The 19,864-nt window shown below is 43.0% G+C and overlaps 1 protein-coding gene across 1 annotated transcript; it reads left to right on the top strand.

Annotated features, from left to right (window-relative positions):
• Positions 1-9,843: 9,843 nt before the first annotated feature.
• LOC103248049 (olfactory receptor 2AT4) lies at positions 9,844-18,874 on the top strand. Its single transcript, XM_008020156.3, has 2 exons — positions 9,844-9,910; positions 17,209-18,874. The coding sequence occupies exon 2, from the start codon at positions 17,854-17,856 to the stop codon at positions 18,814-18,816; it is 963 nt and encodes a 320-aa protein (XP_008018347.2). The 5' UTR covers positions 9,844-9,910; positions 17,209-17,853; the 3' UTR covers positions 18,817-18,874.
• Positions 18,875-19,864: the final 990 nt, after the last annotated feature.

Here is a 19,864-nt window from a genome sequence, read left to right as displayed (position 1 = left end):
ATTGGCAAATTCCAGGGGCAAGTCTCCTCCCAACATATGCTCCACAAAGGCCCAAAAAGTTCATCCTGGGTGCCTGGGGGCACAGTGCCCAAAGGAGCACCATCTGAGGGAGAGGCTCCAGCAGGCCTAGCTGAAGGGAGGGGCCAGAGGGTTTAATGGGCCACAGCTCAGCACCTACCTGGCTCTTCCCTCTGGGGTCAGATTTGGAGACACAAAGGGGACACCACAGGAGACAGCATGGTGGACAGGGCATGGCAGATGAGTGAACTGGGTGTAAAGTGCCCAGAGCTCAGCAAAGACTAGGATAGGAAGACAGGGGTAGAGAGGTGGGGGAATGTGGAGTGTGGGCCAGGGATCCAGAAAGATAGACGGGATGTGCCCATAGGCAGGTGCCCAGGATCCAGGTTGGAAGGTGCCCAGGATCCAGGTTGGAAGGTGCCCAGGATCCAGGTGCATGCCCGGGCTGTGAAACCTTTGGCCAGATATCCTGGCAGGCCTGGGCAATGGATGCACTTACAGACGGGATTCAAATCTTCTTGGCCAATGCTTCCTGCAGGGAGAAAAGACTGATGACAGCAGGAACCACTGGAAACACTAGCAAACTTTGTGCTCTTCCACGTTCTGGGCTCTTTGTAAGCATATCTAAGTGTTCTCTACATAAAGAAAACCCCATGAGGTCACAGATCAGGGGCAAAAGGCTCAGAGAGGGGAAAGTGACTTGCTCAATGTCACACAGCTGGAGTTAGAAGCAGGGATTGACTCCTGAGCCCACACACATAACCACTAAGGTGCACATGACATAATGAAGGTCAAGAACCCGGTTCTGCTACGGTGTTCCCTCAGTGCGAGAGCCCTCATCCTCTCCCTTAGAGGAGTGGGTCATGTGACATCTGTCCTGAACCCCCACTCTGCAAAACACAGAGGGACACTCAGAAAATGGCTCACTGAATTGGAAACCTCTCAGAGATGATTTCCTCAAACCCCTCACTGTATGATGAGAAAATCAAGACTCAGAGACCCACAGCCACAGAAAGAGAGTGTCAGAGCTGGCCCAGGAGGCAGGACTGTGGGCTGCCAGGCTCCAGGAGCAGCCTCTGCTCTCACCCCTCACCAACTGTGACCCTGAAGGAGGGTCTGGCCTTCTCTGACCCTCAGTTTCTTCATTAGCTGAAGGGGCATAAGCACTTCCTTGCAGGGCTGTCCGATGGGGAGAGATGATGTACAGAAAGTGCAGGATGAACATTCAGATGTTGGTTTTTCTGACCCCTCTTGCCCACCAGCACTGTAAAAACCCAACAGGAAAGATCTGCTCGGGCAAGTTCTGTGCCCTGGGAAAATGTCTTTTGGCCCTAAGCACTGGGCTGTATTACTCAGATGTAGTATATAATTCAAAATAAAAGAAGCCTAACTTATAAAATAAGTGTTGAGATGGTCCAGCCAAATCCTGATATCTCCTATGATGGACTAGTTGAATGATGTTTTGAAAAATCAAATGTTAAATTCTCTCAGGAAGTATTTTTGGTGGCCTTGCTTTGCTGGTGACCCAAGCCTGATGTGACCCCTGGATAGTCCTGGCAGTGAAAAGCCTCAGACCACCTCTCCACTGGGGTGTCAGCAAAGCCGTGAACGGAGGAGCAGGGAGAAGAAAAGGCAGCTGGACTGGATGACGTCTTAGGGCCCCTCTGGCTTTGACCTTCTTAGTTTCTGTCGCTCAAACCCCCCAACTCAGCCTAACCTGGGGACAGTCAGCCCATGACTCACACTCTGAGTGCAGCAATGTCCAGGGAAGTGCAGTTTGCATCCTTTTGGGTGCAATGAAAACCTGTCTATTAGATCTGTTGGGATGGGGCTTTAGTTAACTGAGCATTAACCCTTTAGAATGATGATAGTCCATGTTCAACTCCTGTACAGCTCATGGGGGTGACCTCTGAGATTCTTTATCAGGGAGCTCTCACACAAGAGGGTCATCTATCCCATGTTCATTTTAGACAAAGCATTTTCCAGTCACCACTTCCAAATCTGGGAGCCAGGCTTCACAATAAATCAGAGCAACAAGCAACCCAGGACTTTCTTTTTTATTTTTATTTTTATTTTCCAGACAGAGTCTCACTCTGTCACCAGGCTGGAGTACAGTTGTGCAGTCTTGGCTTACTGCAACCTCCACCTCCTGGGTTCAAGTGATTCTTCTGCCTCAACCTCCTGAGTAGCTGGGATTACAGGTATGCGCCGCTATGCACAGTCGGCTAATTTTTGTATTTTTAGTGGAGATGGGGTTTCACCATATTGCCCAATCTGGTATTGAACTCCTGGCCTCAAGTGATCTCATCCACTTCGGTCTCCCAAAGTGCTGGGATTACGGGCATGAGTGACTGTGCTTGGCCCTGATAGGTAGTTTTGTGATCCTCACTTTCCTCCCACCCTTCACCCTCAAGTGGGCTCTGGTGTCTGTTGTTTCCTTCTTTGTGCCCATGTGTACTCAATGTTTAGCTCCCTCTTAAAGTGAAAACATGAAGTATTTGGTTTTCTGTTCTGCATTAGTTCACTTAGAATAATGACCTCCAGCTCCATCCATGTAGCTGCAAAGGACATTATCTTGTTCCTTTTCATGGCTGCATAGTATTCCATGGTATATATGTACACCACATTTTCTTTATCCAGTCTACTGTTGATGGGCATTTAGGTTGATTTCATGTCTTTGCTATTGTGAATAGTACTGTGATGAACATGTACATGCATGTGTCTTTATGGTAGAGTGATTATTCCTTTGGGTATATACCCAATAATGGAATTGCTGAGTCTAATGTTAGTTCTGTTTTAAATTCTCTGAGAAATCACCAAACTGCTTCCCACAGTGGCTGAACTAATTTACATTCTCACCAGCAGTGTATAGGCATTCCCTTTTCTCCACAACCTTGCTGGCATGTGTTATTTTTTGACTTTTTAATAATAGCCACTCTGACTGGTGTAAGATGGTATCTCATTGTGGTTTTACTTTACATTTATCTAATGATTAGTGACATAACCTTTATTTTTTAAGTTAATATGTGCATTTTAGGATACTTAAAAACACAAGAAGTAAAGAACAAAGTCACCCACAATCATAGGCTTTTACAGTTTCCAGGTCCTCTGTGCATATAGGTATAACATCCAGTTTTATGAGATTGAGATTGTACAGTACGAATCGTGATTTTTTTACACATTATGAATGCTTTTGTTCTAGAAAAGAATGTAGATGTAGTTCCAAGAAAATCAAAGAAAAACTGCTCATGGAATCACTGGAATTCAAAGAGCAGCAATGTGGATATGAACCTGAAGCTGACAGGACCACCTATCAGAAGCTTCTCCTGAAGTAGGCTAAGCCAGTATTTCCCTCAGCTGCAGAGCACCAGTCCAGGACTGACCCAAGCACAAACATAGTGAGCATGTGCCAAAGTTTTCAGAACAATCCCTGAAAACTTTGAGACAAACTTCCCTTGTCTTTGGACAGCTACTGCTTTCAGTTTTCTGGGTCCCTTCTAGCAACAATGGCCCTCGTGACTGCTCCTTTTGGCTTTGAGGAGGTGGAGCCAACAGCAGAGTGGCTTTCTTTTTATTTTTTGAGACAGGGTCTTCTTCTTTTTTATTTTTATTTTTTAAATTAATTTATTATTATTATTATACTTTAAGTTCTAGGGTACATGTGCATAACGTGCAGGTTTGTTACATATGTATACTTGTGCCATGTTGGTGTGCTGCACCCATCAACTCGTCATTTACATCAGGTAAAACTCCCAATGCAATCCCTCCCCCCGAGACAGGATCTTCTTCTATTGCCCAGGCTGGAGGGCAGTGGCACAATCATGGCTCACTGCAGCCTTGACCTCCTGGGCTCAAGTGATCCTCCCACCTCAGCCTCCTGTGTAGCTGGGACTACAGGCATGCACCAATATGCCCAGCTAATTTTTTTGTTTTTTAGGAATGGGGTCTTGCATGTTGCCTAGGCTGTGACTGACTTTAGATAAGGGCATGAAGAGTTCATCTGTGGTCCCAGACAGGAAAGCGCAGTGTGTGGGTGCAGAGGCTGGTAGGTGGGTGGTTGTGGGATGACAGTCTGTGGGAGTTATCGCACGATTGCTGGAGTGGCGATGGGAAGAGGTATTGCTGGATTGAGGAGTGAAGAGAAGGTGTGAAAAAGTCACTGAAAAGAGGAGATGAGAGAAAAGAACGGAGACGTATAGGATGAATGTCTGGCAGCATCAAAGTCCCACTTGAGTTAGGTTTGTTATCTGAAGAGGCTCCTCACACTAAACTCACATGAGGCATACTTACATCCAGAAAACACTGTCTTAAAATTGATCTCATTTTTATCTCAGAGTGCAGTGCTCATTCTGAGTCACAGTATGTCTGACTAATGGTCCTAATTTTACTGATTCTCTCCAGTAGAGCTTTGGGTTTTTTTAACCAAACATTGGGATGCTTACATAAACTAATGTGTTTTACATGTGGCAATGATCTGAATTGTTTTAACCTAATCATTTATCTGTCCTCAAAAGTGGCTACCTAAACCTCTTGACAAGAAAATTAAAACAGTCAGCTAAATGACATAGCTGTCATTCACATAGTAAGTATATATATCATGAACCTACTATGTGCTATATTTTATATCTCAGTGTAGCTGGGAGAGGGAGAAAGAAAGATAAAAAGATAAACTCTAAGATATCAAAAGCTAGTTTAAAATATTTCTAAAATCAAATAAAACATTGAGCTCAAAACCTGACTTCAATTATCACATGTAGTAAAAATATTTAATGTAGTCCTTTTGCAGTCATGAGACAATGATTCCATTACAAGAATAATATTTATTGAAATGCGATTTCTTCTGCATTAATTTAACATATATGTTTTTGAGATGGAGTGTCGCTCTGTCACCCAGGCTGGAGTGCAGTGGCGTGATCTCGGCTCACTACAACCTCCGCCTCCCAGGTTCAAGCAATTCTCCTGCCTCAGCCTCCCAAGTAGCTGGGACTACAGGTGCATGCCACCATGCCCAGCTAATTTTTGTATTTTTAGTAAAGATGAGGTTTCACCATATTGGTCAGGCTGGTCTCAAACTCCTAACCTCAGGTGATCTACCTGCCTCGGCCTCCCAAAGTGCTGGGATTACAGGTGTGAGCCACCACGTCCGGCCAATTTAATATACTCTTAATGGTAAATAAAATAAAATACTTATACTAAATTCTTATTTTGTGCTTTCTGTTTATATTTCAAATACCATGATTCAATTTAGTTCCTTTTATCCTCCTTTTATTTCCAGAATGATGTACATGACTTTGTCTAATTTCAACTTTGAGGGCTTCATTTTTTTGTAAACTTACTTTAAAAAATGTTTTTTTTTTTTTTGTTCTAAGCAATATATGTTTTAAATAACCTGTCTACTTTTTCTGTGCTATCTTTAAAATAATAAAACCTCTATCACTACTTCCACATATATGTGGAAATTAAACAAGAGACTTCTAATAACCAGTGGGTAAAAGAAGAAATAACGAGGGAAATTAGAAAATATTTTGAGATGAATGAAAATGAAAACAACATACCCAAATTTATGGGTTACAGCTAAAGCAGTACAGAAAAGGAAATTTATAGCTGTAAATGCCTATATTAAAAAGAAAACAAATCTCAAATCAATACCCTGTTTATCTTTAGAAATTAGAAAAGAAGCAAACTCAATTCAAACAAGAAGTGGGCATAAAATAACAAAGATTAGAACAGAAATAAATGAAATAGAGAATAGAAAAATAAAGAAAATAACAAAACTAAAGTTGGTTCCTTGACTATATTAACAAAACTGTTAAAACTTTAGCCCACCAATATAAAAAGAGGTAAGACTCCCATTACTAAAATCAGAAGTGAAAGAGGGGACATTACTATAGACCATATAGAAATAAATAAGAAATATTAAAGGAACAGATCACTACTCAATGTCAGAAACAAAAGGCTGAATGTGTCACTAGCGTAAGCACAGGATGCTATGGTTTATGATATAATCTGTTTTTGAGAAACACAGGGAGCTGATCTTGCACAGGGCTGTGGAAAATGTGGAGATCTGGGGTTGGTGGACTTTCAGAGGTGGGGATGTTTAGGGATTAGTTTGCCTTTAGCTATGGAAGTGTGGGTACTGGAGTTAAATCATTGCTGAGTGGCTGACTTCAAGATTCGCTGACTTTCAGAAGTGTGTGTACTGGCTCAAAGCTGTAATTAAACAATTAAGTATGTTTCTTTGTTTTTTTGGGAGGGGCTTTTTTGGAAACAGAGTCTCATTCTGTTGCCCAGGCTGGAGTGCAGTGGTGTAATCTTGGCTCACTGCAACCTCCACCTCCTGGGTTCAAGCAATTTTCATGCCTCAGCCTCCTGAGTGGCTGGGACCACAGGTGCACACCACTGGGCCCAGCTAATTTTTTTTTTTTTTTTTTTTTTTTTTGTATTTTAGTAGAGACGGGGTTTCAGCCATGTTGCCCAGGCTGGTCTTGAACTCCTGAGCTCAGGCAATCCACCCACGTTGGCCTCCCAAAATGCTGGTATTACAAATGTGCGCCACCACGCCCAGCAAGTTAAGTATGTTTCAGACAAGTTCTGATCATTGTTACCATGGCTATAGAATAGCCAGTTATTTCCCAGCAGGATGAGGACAGTTTTATTCTCAGAGGTAATAAAAGAAATCCTGTTTTATCCCATAATGTTATAAAAGTGAGTCTTAGAATGTTGGCTTTTCATACAAAGAAATCTCAGCCAACAGTTTTACTCTCTCCTATTTTGGTTCATTCTCTTTAGTAAAATAAAATAGGAAATCCAAAAGGATTCTAAATTGTAGTTTTTGTTTGTTTTCTCCTACTTATTGCAATTCTCTTAACTGTTGCATTCCATATGGGTTATTTTGGCCCAAGTGCCCAAGTCTTTTAGTCACTTTCATACATAACATCTCAAAAGCCTTAAGTCATTCTTATGCTGCCAAAAGATGGCTTTTTAAGGCTTATTAAGGATATCATCATGTCTAAGAAACAGAAAACAGAACAAAAGAATCCACCTAACATCCTGGTGATTTTGCGGGATTCTTTGCCTTTAACTTAAGAGAGCTTAGTCTTCTCCCCCAGAAACATCTTTAGCACTTACCTTTATGGCACCAAAGTGAAGATCCACATAAACAAATTTATCCCAAACCATAATTCTTCTCTGATCTACTCACTACTACTAGCAAGTAGTGAGTAGATCTAGACAGGAGGAGACAGCACATATAGTTCTGCTTGTGATTCAAAGAAACTTCCCAAACCATCTTCAGCTCCATCATGAAGTTTATCAGGTCAGGAGAGGGCTCTAACCTCTGTTGTACCATGTTTTCATTTCCATCATGTTCTGTGCTCAGCTGCCAAGGACTTAGTAACCTCGCAGTCTGCAGTTGAAAGTCTGCAGTCTGCAGAGGTCTATTAGGGAAGTCTCTTCTGCAGGCTGAAATGAACCCTTCATGCATGGGTTTCCCCTGGTCCTGGGCAGAAGCATCAGGCCGGGTGTAACAGGGTCATCTCAGTCATCACTGTGACTCAGTATCCTCAAAGCCTCTGGGTTTGAAGCTGGGATAGTCCCTGCACATGCACACCCCATTCCATTTGAAAATGTGCTGACTGCTTGGCCTGGAAGTTCTACTTCTAAGGATCTGTCTATCTCAGAGAAATATTTGAACACATGTGACCCCAAATGCATGTTAAATTATAATAGTGTTCCTAATAGCAAGAATGAGATACAACTTAAATGTTTGTTATTAGACAAACTATGTCGTATCTGTACTACAAAATGCCAAATATCAGATACAAAAAATGAAGCAGATCAGACACAGAAAAATTCCAAGACTTATTAAATTAAGATATGCTATACAATAAATACAGAATGATTCAATGTAAATTGAAAGAAAAGCAAAACTGTACACACACACACACACACACACTTAGAAAAGTCTGGGAGAAACATATCAAATCAGTAGTAATGGCTACTTCTGGAGCAGGGAGGAAAAATGTGGGTAAGAATTGGTGTGAAAAAAACTAACTTTCTTTCTTTCTTTCTTTCTTTCTTTCTTTCTTTCTTTCTTTCTTTCTTTCTTTCTTTCTTTCTTTCTCTCTCTCTCTTTTCTTTTTCCTTCCTTCTTTCTTTTCTTTTTCCTTCCTTCTTTCTTTTCTTTTCCTTCCTTCCTTCCTTCCTTCCTTCCTTCCTTCCTTCCTTCCTTCCTTCCTTCCTTCCTTCCTTCCTTCCTTCCTTCCTTCCTGACAGTGTCTCACTCCATTGCTAAGTCTGGAGTACAGAGGCACAATTCTGGCTCACTGCAGCCTCAACTTCCCGGGCTCAGGTGTTTCTCCTGCCTCAGCTTCCCTGGTAGCTGAGACTACAGGTGCATGCCACCACGCCTAGCTAATTTTTTGTATTTTTCAGTAGAGATAGGGTTTTGCCATGTTGTCCAGGCTGCCCTCTTACTCCTGGGCTCAAGAGATCCTCCCACCTCGGCCCCCCAAAGTGCTGGGATTACAGGCGTGAGCTACCACACCCGGCCTAGAACTTTAACTTTTGACTCAGTAAAGCTCTGTATTGATTAAAATGTCTTACGATGAGGTTCTGTTTATTACTTGTGAAATTAAAAAATATTAGGCCGGGCGCCGGTGGCTCACGCCTGTAATCCCTGCACTTTGGGAGGCCGAGGCGGGCGGATCACGAGGTCAGGAGATCGAGACCATCCTGGCTAACACGGTGAAACCCCGTCTCTACTAAAATACAAAAAATTAGCCGGGCACGGTGGCGGGCGCCTGTAGTCCCAGCTACTCGGGAGGCTGAGGCAGGAGAATGGCACGAACCCGGGAGCGGAGCTTGCAGTGAGCCGAGATGGTGCCACTGCACTCCAGCCTGGGCGACAGAGTGAAGACTCTGCCTCAAAAAAAAAAAAAAAAAAAGAAATTAAAAAATATTAAAATTTTATGTGTATTAGTAGGAGTGACCAAGTCAGTTAAGTCAGAAACATAGAACACTGGAGCCAAAGGAGAGAATCAGAAAGATTGAGGCAGGAAGAGTCTGTGACTCTTGACTTTGTCCTGTCTGGGGTTGGGGCAGAGACTTCCACCCTCACATTCTTTCCACAAAACCTTTGCAAGTTCTCACTGCACAGCAGCAGAAGTATCATATTCATTCAACAGGGCTTTACTGCTTTGGTTCATTAAATAATAGCTCTCACTTATTGAATGCCTAATAAGCGGCAGGAACTGGGTGAAGCACCTCAACCTGCCCAGTCATCCTGTGAGAGAGTTAGTGTCATTATACCCATTCTACAGATGACAAAATGAAGACCCAGAGAGGTTAAGGGATTTGTTCAAAGTGATATTACTGGGAATAACTCGGGTCTTAGTCATTAGATAACATGTTGCTGAACCACTGAACCAGAATTGGAGCCTTGGGTGCAAATCCCAGCTCTGCCACCAGCCAGTCATGTGACCTTTGGCAAGTCACCTCACTGTTCTAGATCTCAGTTTCCTCAAATGTAAAGTAGTGGAAATAATCCTGACTCTGCCTGTCTTCCCTGGCTGTTGTGAGGGCCAGATGGGAAAATAGGAATAATACTGGTAATAAAGTTCTGGGACCCATGAGGGTTGTTAACGATGTTTCCATTATCAGCAAAGCCCAGAACAAAGTCCCCCACTCCACCCTCGGAAGTTGTTCTCAGCTGACTGGCAGGTCTCTGGTCCCACAGGAGAGCCATCTTGTGGGAGAGAGCCCCAGTAGGCCTGGCTGCAGAGAGGGGTCCAAGGGTTTAAAGGGCCATGGTTGAGTTTCTACCTGGCTCTTCCCACCCAAGGCCAAGCGTGACGACTCCACACAAGACATCAAGGCGGACCAGGCTTGGTAGGTGAGCTGGGCTGGAGATGGAGTGCACAGAGCAGGCAGAGGCTGGGATGGGGAGATAGGCTCAGGGAGGCTGGGGGCATATACAACCATAGTAGAGATCCTGGGAATGTCAGGGTCCCATGATCCAAGTCAACCATGCACAGTCAGCCTGGGTGAGTGCAGACCAGACACCCTGGCAGGCAGGGGCAGGGCTGTGCAGTCACAAGCAAGAGGCTGATGATCTTGGAAGAGAATTCCTCATAAGGAGACAAAGCTGATGACAATAAGAGAAATGGGAATAATTTCTGAGGGAATTGCAGTCCATAGGAGGAAAGTGGTGGAGCCAGGAAGGAAACTCAGGTCTTTCTAACTCCGAAGTTAATAGACCTAAATTCTGTGCTTCACGTATATCCTGCTCCTTTTCTATGGGAACAGTGCAGGGTGGTGAGAATATCATGAGAGAACTGCATGAGTTTGGGGGTCGTAATGATGTGTAATGGCATAATGACTGTGAAAAATCAAGCATGCAACAGAGGCTTAACAAATGGGAGCGCCCTTGCTCTCCTTCCTAAGAGGCTGAGGCCATGACACATCCGTCTTCGAATCTCTCATTTAGCTAAGCACAGAGTGGATACTCAAAAGTGTTTATCAAGCTGGAGATCATTGCTTCCAAAGTCCTCATTTTATAGATGGGAAAACTGAGGCACAGAGACCCAGCATCACAGGAAGAGAGTGGCAGAGCTGGTCCAGGAGGCTGGTGAGGCTCAATCCCTTGCAGCAGGCTGGCTCCAGGAACAGCCTCTGTTCTCATCCCTCACCAGCCATGGCCTTAAATGAGGGCCTGTCCTTCTCTGACCCTCAGTTTCTTCATTAGTTGCAGGGGCATGACCACTCCCTGGCAGGTTTGTGTGATGTGAGATGACGTATGTAAAATGCAGGTTGAACATTGGGGTGACTGGTTTTTTTGTCCTTCTCTCTCCTCAACCAGCACTATAACTGACTCACAGGTAATCCTGGCAGGGAGGGTCCTCCTAAGGAAATGTTCCCCTAAATTATGCTTTCAGTGACTAGAAGCACTAAAAACATCCCTGCAATATGTAATTCAAACTAAAATCACTTAATCTAAACTACAAAGCAAATGTAAAGAAGCCCAACATTTTCTGATTTTTACCATGATGCTACACATTAACGTTTTTTAAAAATATCAAATTCTGAATTCTTTCTTTCTTTAAAAATAATTTTTTTAAAGATGGTGTCTTGCTCTGTTGGCCCGGTTGGTCTTAAATTCTTGGCCTCAAGCAATCCTCCTGCCTCTGCCTCCCAAAGTGCTAGGGTTATAGGAGTAAGCCACTGTGCCTTGCCCTGAATTCTTTCCAAAATTAATTAATTAATTAATTAATTAATACAGAGTCTTCCTCTGTCGCCCAGGCCAGAGTGTAGTGGCACAATCTCAGCTCACTGAAACCTCTGCCTCCAGGTTCAAGCAATTCTCCTGCCTCAACCTCCCAAGTAGCTGGGACTACAGGGAAGTGCCACCATGCCCAGCTAATTTTTTTTGTATTTTAGTAGAGTTGGGGTTTCACCGTGTTGCCCAGGCTGGTTGTGAACTCCTGAGCTCGGGCAATCTGCCCACCTTGGCCTCCCAAAGTGTTGGGATTACAGGCGTGAGTCACTGCGCCTGATCTTTTTTTTTTTTTTTTTTTTATGTTCCTATCTAGCTGGTGCCCAAAGCACATGCTCTGTTTTTCCATTGCTTAGGCCTGCTCTGCCAAGACAGCAGTTTGAGGGGAAGGAAGTGCTTCCGGGCCTTTGGACTGAGAGGAGCACAGACACCTCAACTGGTTGGTCTGTCCTGTGGCCCCATGTAGGTGGGGCAGCCTGGGCTCATCCCCGAGTTACCCCTGGCTCAAGGTGAGTTGATAATCTAACCCTGTTGAGAGTCTAGTTCTAGTTCTATCGCCTGCTTACTGTGTAACCTTGGGAAAGTTACAGCCCATTTCTGGGACTCCCTTTTCTGTCCCCATCGGTATAATAAAGAGGTTAGGTGAAATGCCAGCACTTTGGGAGGCCGAGGCAGGCGGGTCACTTGAGGTCAGGACTTCAAGACTAGCCTGGCCAACATAGTGAAACCCCATCTCTACTAAAAATACAAAAATTAGCCAGGCACGGTGGCATGTGCCTGTAATCCTAGCTACTCGGGAGGTTGAGGCATGAGAATCGCTTGAACCCAGGAGGTAGAGGTTGCAGTGCTCCGAGATCGTACCACTGCACTCCAGCCTGTACGATAGAGCAAGACTCAGTCTCAAAAAAAAAAAAAAAAAAAAAAAGAGGTTAGGTGAAAACTACTTAATCACTAATGACCCCTTCATTCCTATTTGATGATTTATCAGCAAAACAAGGCCAGTCAGGAAAGCCGCATTCTGGAGCACTAAGCTCCTGGGAGGGGGGTGCAGTATTAAATAGAGATGATCTGAGAGTGCTTCTGGTGTGGCGAACACATAAATAGACAGTGACAACCCAGTGTAATCATAATTACAACAAACAGAAGCCCAGGAACTTCAAGAGCCCAGGAAAGAGGCTCCTGATATGGTCCAGCCAGGAACATAGAAGACCTCTTGGAGGAAGTAATTAATATTTGAGCTGAGTTTGGCAGAAGCACAAGGCAAGAGCAAGGAGTTGCCATTTGACTAGAATAAGGAGAAACAAGGCTACAAGAAGACAGGTTTTGAATAGCAGGCTAAGGAATCATCCTCTCATGAAAAATCCCACAAAGACTGGGTGGGAGCCAGGACACCGGCTTTAAGACCTACTTCTGCTATGAATTTGTTGGTTGACCTTGAAAAGGCACTATTTCTGGACTTCAGACTCAGCATCTGTCTCTCCTGCTGTTTAATAGAGGTGAGGGAGGAGGTGGGAAGAGAGGCTCAGTCAGGCTTGACGGCTCTGAATTTCTACCCCTCAAACCCCAACTCAGCCTAACTCGGTGGCATTCAATCCATAATTGACTTCCCTGAGCTGTAACAATGTTCAGAATAATGTAGTTTGCATCTCTGGGTATTAGAAAAACCTGGTGATTTGCTTAGGCAGGTTGGTTCTGTGAACTGAGGGTTCTCTCTTAAGTGGAGGTGCAGCGGTTTTGCTTTCCTGCTTGTGTAATGGGGGCCAATCTGTAGAATACTCTTTCAAGGGAGCATTCACAATGGAGTGGTCTGTCCCATGTGTCCTTTTGTTTATTTGTTTTGTTTAAAAGACAGGGTCTCCCTCTGTTGCCCAGGCTGGAGTGCAGTGGCATGACTATAGCTCACTGTAGTCTTGAACTCCCAGGCTCAAGTGAGCCTCCTGCCTCAGCCTTCTGAGTAGTGAGACCACAGGCACAAGCCACTGTACTTGGCTAATTTTTTAATATTTTGTAGCGACAGGGTCTTGCTATGTTGCCCAGGCCGGCCTCGAACTCCAGGTCTCAAGCATTCTCCCACCTTGGCCCCCCAAAGTTCTGGGATTACAGCTGTGAACCCCTGTGCCCCGCCTCATATGTCTTTTAGAAAGACGTTTTATCAGCCTTCACTCTCTGACAGAGAACCAGGCCACCCCACACTTAGGAAACTAAAGAACAAACTCTGAAATTTAGTTTGCTGCTAATAATATCAGCCAAAGATATGGAGAAGGAAAGAGAAAACATTTGCCCCAGTCTCTCCCCTCATGAAAACCTGAACTTCCAGATTCTCCAGGGAACCGACTATAGAAGAATGCTGGTCTGGGAGTTAGAACCTGGGCTCCAGTCTATCTCTGTGGCTCGCTGGCCATGACAGTATGGGAAAGCCCTGGATGTTTTTGTCTTTTGCCCTTTCTCTATTAAAAGAAAAAGCTGGCCAGGTGTGGTGGTTCACACCTGTAATCCCAGCACTTTGGGAGGCTGAGGCAGGCGGATCACTTGAGGTCAGGAGTTCGAGTCCAGCCCGGCCAACATGGTGAAACTCCGTCTCTACTAAAAATACAAAAACTAGCTGGGCGTGATAGCACATGTCTGTAATCCCAGATACTCAGGAGGCTGAGGCACATGAATTGCTTGAACCCAGGAGGGCGGAGGTTGCAGTGAGCCGAGCTTGCCCCACTGCATACTAGCCTGGGCGGTAGAGCAAGACTCTGTCTCAAAAAAAAAAAAAAAAAAAAAAGGAAAGGCCGACTGGATATTTCCAGGTTTGGTACTTTTACGATTCAATGGCATGAGAGATATTTTAGTAGTGGTAAGAGAAATAGGGAAAATCAGAGAGAAGCTACTCTTAGAATCTTCAGGGTCAAGAGGCAATGATGTAAACATAAACGTGAACTTGCTCCTGGATTGTTTATTCAGAGAGACATCCCGAACATAGTAGAGCAGTCAATATTCTCCCTCAGTTAAAGATCTCTGGTTCTGTGGGCAGACAAAAGCACACATCTCTTCTTCCTTGACAGGGGAAGAACAACCTCTAGGATGGGGTCTTCTGCCTTTGGGCACTTGTCACAAGATGTTCTCTAGCAACAATGGCTCCCAAGACTCCCAAGTTTCCAGATTCCTGTAGTACCATCTTATCTGGGGGTAGGGAAGACTACAGGATAGTGATAATGACATGGTTAATCAGGAGCACCTGCTGAACAGCGTAGCTGATAGGAGAGAACAAAAGTCATGCTCTTATACAGGGACATCCTCCAATTTCTGTTGCTGCTATTGGGTAGAACACACCTTTAACTTAGATTCCAATCTGGAAGCAAGTCCCCTCACAAAAGGCATCTTTTGCCCTTCCTTTTACTGTAATATGACAATAAACATTTATGTATGTATGTATGTATATATTTATTTATTCTTGAGACAGAGTCTTGCTCTGTCACCAGACTGGAGTGCAGTGGCACAATATCAGCTCACTGCAACATTCACCTCCCAGGTTCAAGTGATTCTCCTGCCTCAGCCTCCTGAGTAGGTGGGATTACAGGCATGCGCTACCATGCCCAGCTAATTTTTGTATTTTTAGTATAGACGAGGTTTCGCCATGTTGGTCAGGCTGGTCTCAAACTCCTGACCTCATGATCTGCCTGCCTTGGCCTCCCAAAGTGCTGGGATTACAGGCATGAGCCACCGCACCCAGCCTTATCTTTTTTTTTATATCTTATTTTTCATTTTTAAATTTTTTTGTAGAGACATAGTTTTGCCATGTTGCCTAGGCTGGTCTCGAACTCCTGTGATCTGCCTGCCTCAGCCTCCCAAAGTATTAGGATTACAGGTGTGAGTCACCATGCCCAGCCTAACAAAAGCTGTTTAGAGGAACATCAAAAACAGAAAAATGTAACCAATGGTGACAGAACTCACAACAATAGCTACATTGGGGGTAGGGGAATTTATTGGATCTGGTGCAAGGGAGCTTTCTGGGTTGCTAGAAATGTGCTATATCTTCAGCTGTATCACTAGCCGTTTATGGGTTGCTAGAAATGTGCTATATCTTTAACTGTATCTCTATATAGATTTGTATTTATATCTATAGTTATCTACATATTATTCATCCCAAATAGTTTTGGGCTTTATTACACCTGAGTACCTTAAACAAATGAACAAACAAAAATAGCTGAATACCTTGTCTTACCTCTTGGTTATATGTCTTGATGTGAAATTGCTGAGTCATAAGTTTAAGAAGCTGTGGCCACACTGTTATCCAAAGTGGTTGTACTAGTTACCATCAATGTATGAGGGTACCAGTTACTCCATATCTCACCAACACTTGTGGTCCTTTTAAGTTTAGCCATTTTAGTGAGTATGTACTATTAACATCCTGTATTTTAATTTACGTTTCTAGAAGGCTAATTTTTTCATATGCTTATTGGCCATTTGGATGTTCTCTTTTGTAAAGTGCCCACTTATTCAAGTCTTGAGCCCATTTGTCTATTAGGTCATCTATCTTTTTCTTACTGGTTGTCGAGGTTTTTATATATACTGGATACATGGCCTTCGATAAATATATTGAAAATAGGAAAATATCTTCTAGTCTGGTTCCTGCCTTTTCTTATTCTCTTTTTATTGTATTTATTATTGTCTTTTTTGAGCGAAGTAAAATTTACTTCTACTGATCTATTTTCCAGGTCTCTAATCCTATCTTCTGTTGTGTCCAGTTTGCTATTTTACCTATTCAGTGAGTTCTTAATTTCAAATATTGGATATTTCACTTCTAGAATGTTTGCTTGATTCTTTTTAAAATAGATTCCAATTTTCTATTGAAATTGTCCATTTTAAAATCCATTTTGTCAACATTTCCTCTATTTTATTTAATATATAAACATAGTTATACTAGAGTCCTTGTTTGCTAACTCAGGTAATGGGATCATCTGTATGTCAACTTTTATCATATATTTTCCCTCTTGCTTGTTGGTCACATTTTCCTGCCTTTTGCAATAATTCATGTTGTGCACCAAACATTATTTATATTAGATTCATAGAGGCCCCAGATGATGTCTCTCATCAGACAGATTCCTCCCTTTTCTTTGTTAGGCAGGTAGAGTAAGGTAGGCTGGCTACTTAAAGCCAATTAAGGCTTGAGTTAGGTTAGGGCTGAGTTTCAGTTCTAGTAAAATTTAGTCCAACTTTGGCTTGTTCTTGTTCTGAAGTTATGACCCTCCTGAGTTTTGAGCTTACAGCCTGGTTAATCCTTGTCTCCTCAGCCCTGAAGGAGTATGGGAGATTTGCATCTATCCTTTGGTGGTTTTGAGCTTAATTCGTTAGCTGCATTCCCTGTCCCTCCTTTCCCCCCGCCCACTACATACACACATAGCTTCACATCTTTGTAGAATGTTTTGAGAGGAAATACCAGTGTGTGTGTGAGGAAATCCCTCTTCCTCTATTCTCTTAAGCATCATGGGAATCATGGAAGATTTTGTTTTGTCTTTTAGAGGCCCTCAGCCCAGCTTTCTAGCTTCCCTTGCATAGCCAGAATTCAGATGTCCCATAGGGAAAACTTGTTATGCATTTAGAGTGCCTCAAATTTCCAATATGTTTTGCTAATCCTTTTTTAACTATCACAAGTCTTACTGGTTTCTCTTTCTCTCATATATGATTCTCTGCCTAGTCCAAGTCTCAGCCACACTATGGTTCCCAAATCAAATACTCCTGGAGAACAAAAGAGCTGGTGATTATTAGTTAACTTTGGAGGGTCCCACCCATTGGAGTTTGACTTCATCGCATCCTTATGGTACCCATATTCCTCAATTTGTTTAAAAATACGATTTGTGTAATTTATCCAGGTTTCCCTAGTCATTGCAGTGAAAGTGTTGGGCTATCATGGTCTATTATATCCAATGCAGGAGCCGAAGTCCAGACACCTAGCTTAAATGGAGTCAGAAAGAACCACTACTCAAGGCATACAAGAGTTAATAAGAGTGTGAGCAGCTGCATATTACACACAGCCTTGGAGAAAGGAGCCCCTCAATGGAACACGGTAGAACTTTGAGTGAGTGCAAAAGTAGAGACATGAGCTTAAGGACTTGATTTATGAGATCTGACATCAACCTAAACCACACAGCATGGAACCTTAGATGAAGACCAGCAGAAGCCTTTCCAAAGCACTTTCATAATTATAATTCAACAATCAACTGTTTAGATTTGATTTTTCCAGTAAAATATAAACTCTGGGAAGACAAGAACTTTGCCTGCCTTCTTCACTTTGATCACTTCATCACCTAAACAAAGCGTACAGACTTCTATTTGGTAGGTTATTAATTAATTAATAATCAATATTTGACAAATTTTGGGTTCACATGGTAAAAGTCAATACCATAGCCCCTCATCAGTCCTCTACAGTTGGTTGTAAATAATTGTGCTTATATTACCTACAGAGTAAACATTATAGAATTATCACTCCAGAATCCTTTGTTTCTATGGTTTCCAGAGGTTTCCAGTATCTAGATGTTCCAGGTGCTCATCTCTGAGAAATCCAGCTCTGTCTCACCATGGATGCCACAGCCTGTAATGAATCAGTGGATGGCTCACCCATCTTCTATCTGGTGGGCATCCCCTCTCTGCCAGAGATCTTCTTCTTCCCTGTGTTTTTTATTTTCCTCCTCTTCTACCTTCTCATCCTGATGGGTAATGCCCTGGTTCTGGTGGCTGTGGTGGCAGAGCCCAGCCTCCACAAGCCCATGTACTTCTTTCTGATCAATCTCTCCACCTTGGACATCCTTTTCACCACAACAACTGTCCCCAAGATGCTGTCCCTATTCTTGCTTGGGGACCGCTTCCTCAGCTTTTCTTCCTGCTTACTGCAGATGTACCTCTTCCAAAGTTTTACATGTTCAGAAGCCTTCATCCTGGTGGTCATGGCCTATGACCGCTATGTGGCTATCTGCCACCCACTGCACTACCCTGTCCTCATGAACCCACAGACCAATGCTACCTTGGCAGCCAGTGCCTGGCTTACTGCCCTCCTCCTGCCCATCCCAGCAGTAGTAAGGACCTCCCAGATGACATACAACAGGATTGCCTACATCTACCACTGCTTCTGTGATCATCTGGCTGTAGTCCAGGCCTCCTGCTCTGACACCACCCTCCAGATCCTCATGGGCTTCTGCATCGCCATGGTGGTGTCCTTCCTTCCCCTTCTCCTGGTGCTTCTCTCCTATGCCCACATCCTGGCCTCGGTGCTTCGCATCAGTTCCCGAGAAGGACGGGCAAAAGCCTTCTCCACCTGCAGCTCCCACCTCCTGGTGGTGGGCACTTACTACTCATCTATTGCTATAGCCTACGTGGCTTACAGGGTTGACCTGTCCCTTGACTTCCACATCATGGGCAATGTGGTATATGCCATTCTTACACCAATTCTCAACCCCCTCATTTACACTCTGAGAAACAGGGATGTAAAGGCAGCCATCACCAAAATCACATCTCAAGACCTAAGCTGTGACAGGAGCATTTGACCTTTAAATGCAGCTAATTCTGCTTCCAGGACACCAAATAACAGTGCTTAGCACAGAGTAAGGACTCAATACATAATAATGAAATAATGTTAATTTTTATAGGAATCTTAAGTTGTTGTATAAAATTTTGCTATTTAGTAATCCAAGAAACCTTTACTAAAATAAAAAATCTTCATGGCAAAAAGTTCTTATAAGCAAAGTCAAAAAAACAAATAAAAAACATATCAGGGAAATGCAAATATTCATATTATACAAAGAATGTAGAAGACTGAAATAAACACTTCAATAAAAACATGGGCAAATATATGTGTAGACAAATCACCAAAAAAATGCAGTGGCCTTTAAATAATGTGTCTTCATTTTATAAAAAGAATACGAATTTAAATTGTGCTGAAATGCTATTTTTCACTTAATCAGATTAGCAAAAATCCAATATTTTGACAATATGCATGTAGAAAAACAGAACTTTTATAACTTGCTTGTAAGGATACAAATTGGCATAACACTACCACAGTACCTACCAAAAGTACATATGCATTTACCCTTTGACTCAGCAGTATCACTTCTAGGGATCTATCCCGAGGAGTCACTGTCAATCATTCATTAGGTTACGTATTCATCACTATACAGGGAACTTACTGAATAAACTGTGAAAATGCATGATGCAGTAATAAAAAGGAAATGAGGAAGCTCTCTACTGATATGGTATCATCTCTAGGATATTTGTTAAGTGAAAAAAAGCAAGCTGCAGAAAAGTGTTTTTGTAAGAAAGGAGATAGTTTGCTTAAAATTTCAGGAAAAAACTAGGGGGAAAATGCGAACTCATAAAGATGGTTATCTATAAGGAGAGGGAGGGAACAGGAAGGGACGGAACCGGAATGGAAGCAAGACTAGATATATGTAATTATTTTTACATAGTTCAAAGAAATCAGAAAGAAAAACCCCACAATTCCCTCAATTTAAAATAAACAGAAGCACTTGACCCTGGCTGTCTCTCAAGTTAGTGGCAAGTTAGTGGCATGACCACACAGAAAATTACTATAAGTGA

This window comes from Chlorocebus sabaeus, chromosome 1, assembly GCF_047675955.1.
Source record: "Chlorocebus sabaeus isolate Y175 chromosome 1, mChlSab1.0.hap1, whole genome shotgun sequence".
Classification (NCBI taxonomy): Eukaryota; Metazoa; Chordata; class Mammalia; order Primates; family Cercopithecidae; genus Chlorocebus; species Chlorocebus sabaeus.
The sequence above is the reverse complement of the archived record's forward strand: the minus strand, read 5'-3'. Positions and strand labels throughout refer to the sequence as shown.

What these genes read in the sequence shown, in the direction of transcription:
- LOC103248049 (XM_008020156.3), top strand. Translation starts at nt 17,854, where the DNA reads ATGGATGCCACAGCCTGTAATGAATCAGTGGATGGCTCACCCATCTTC.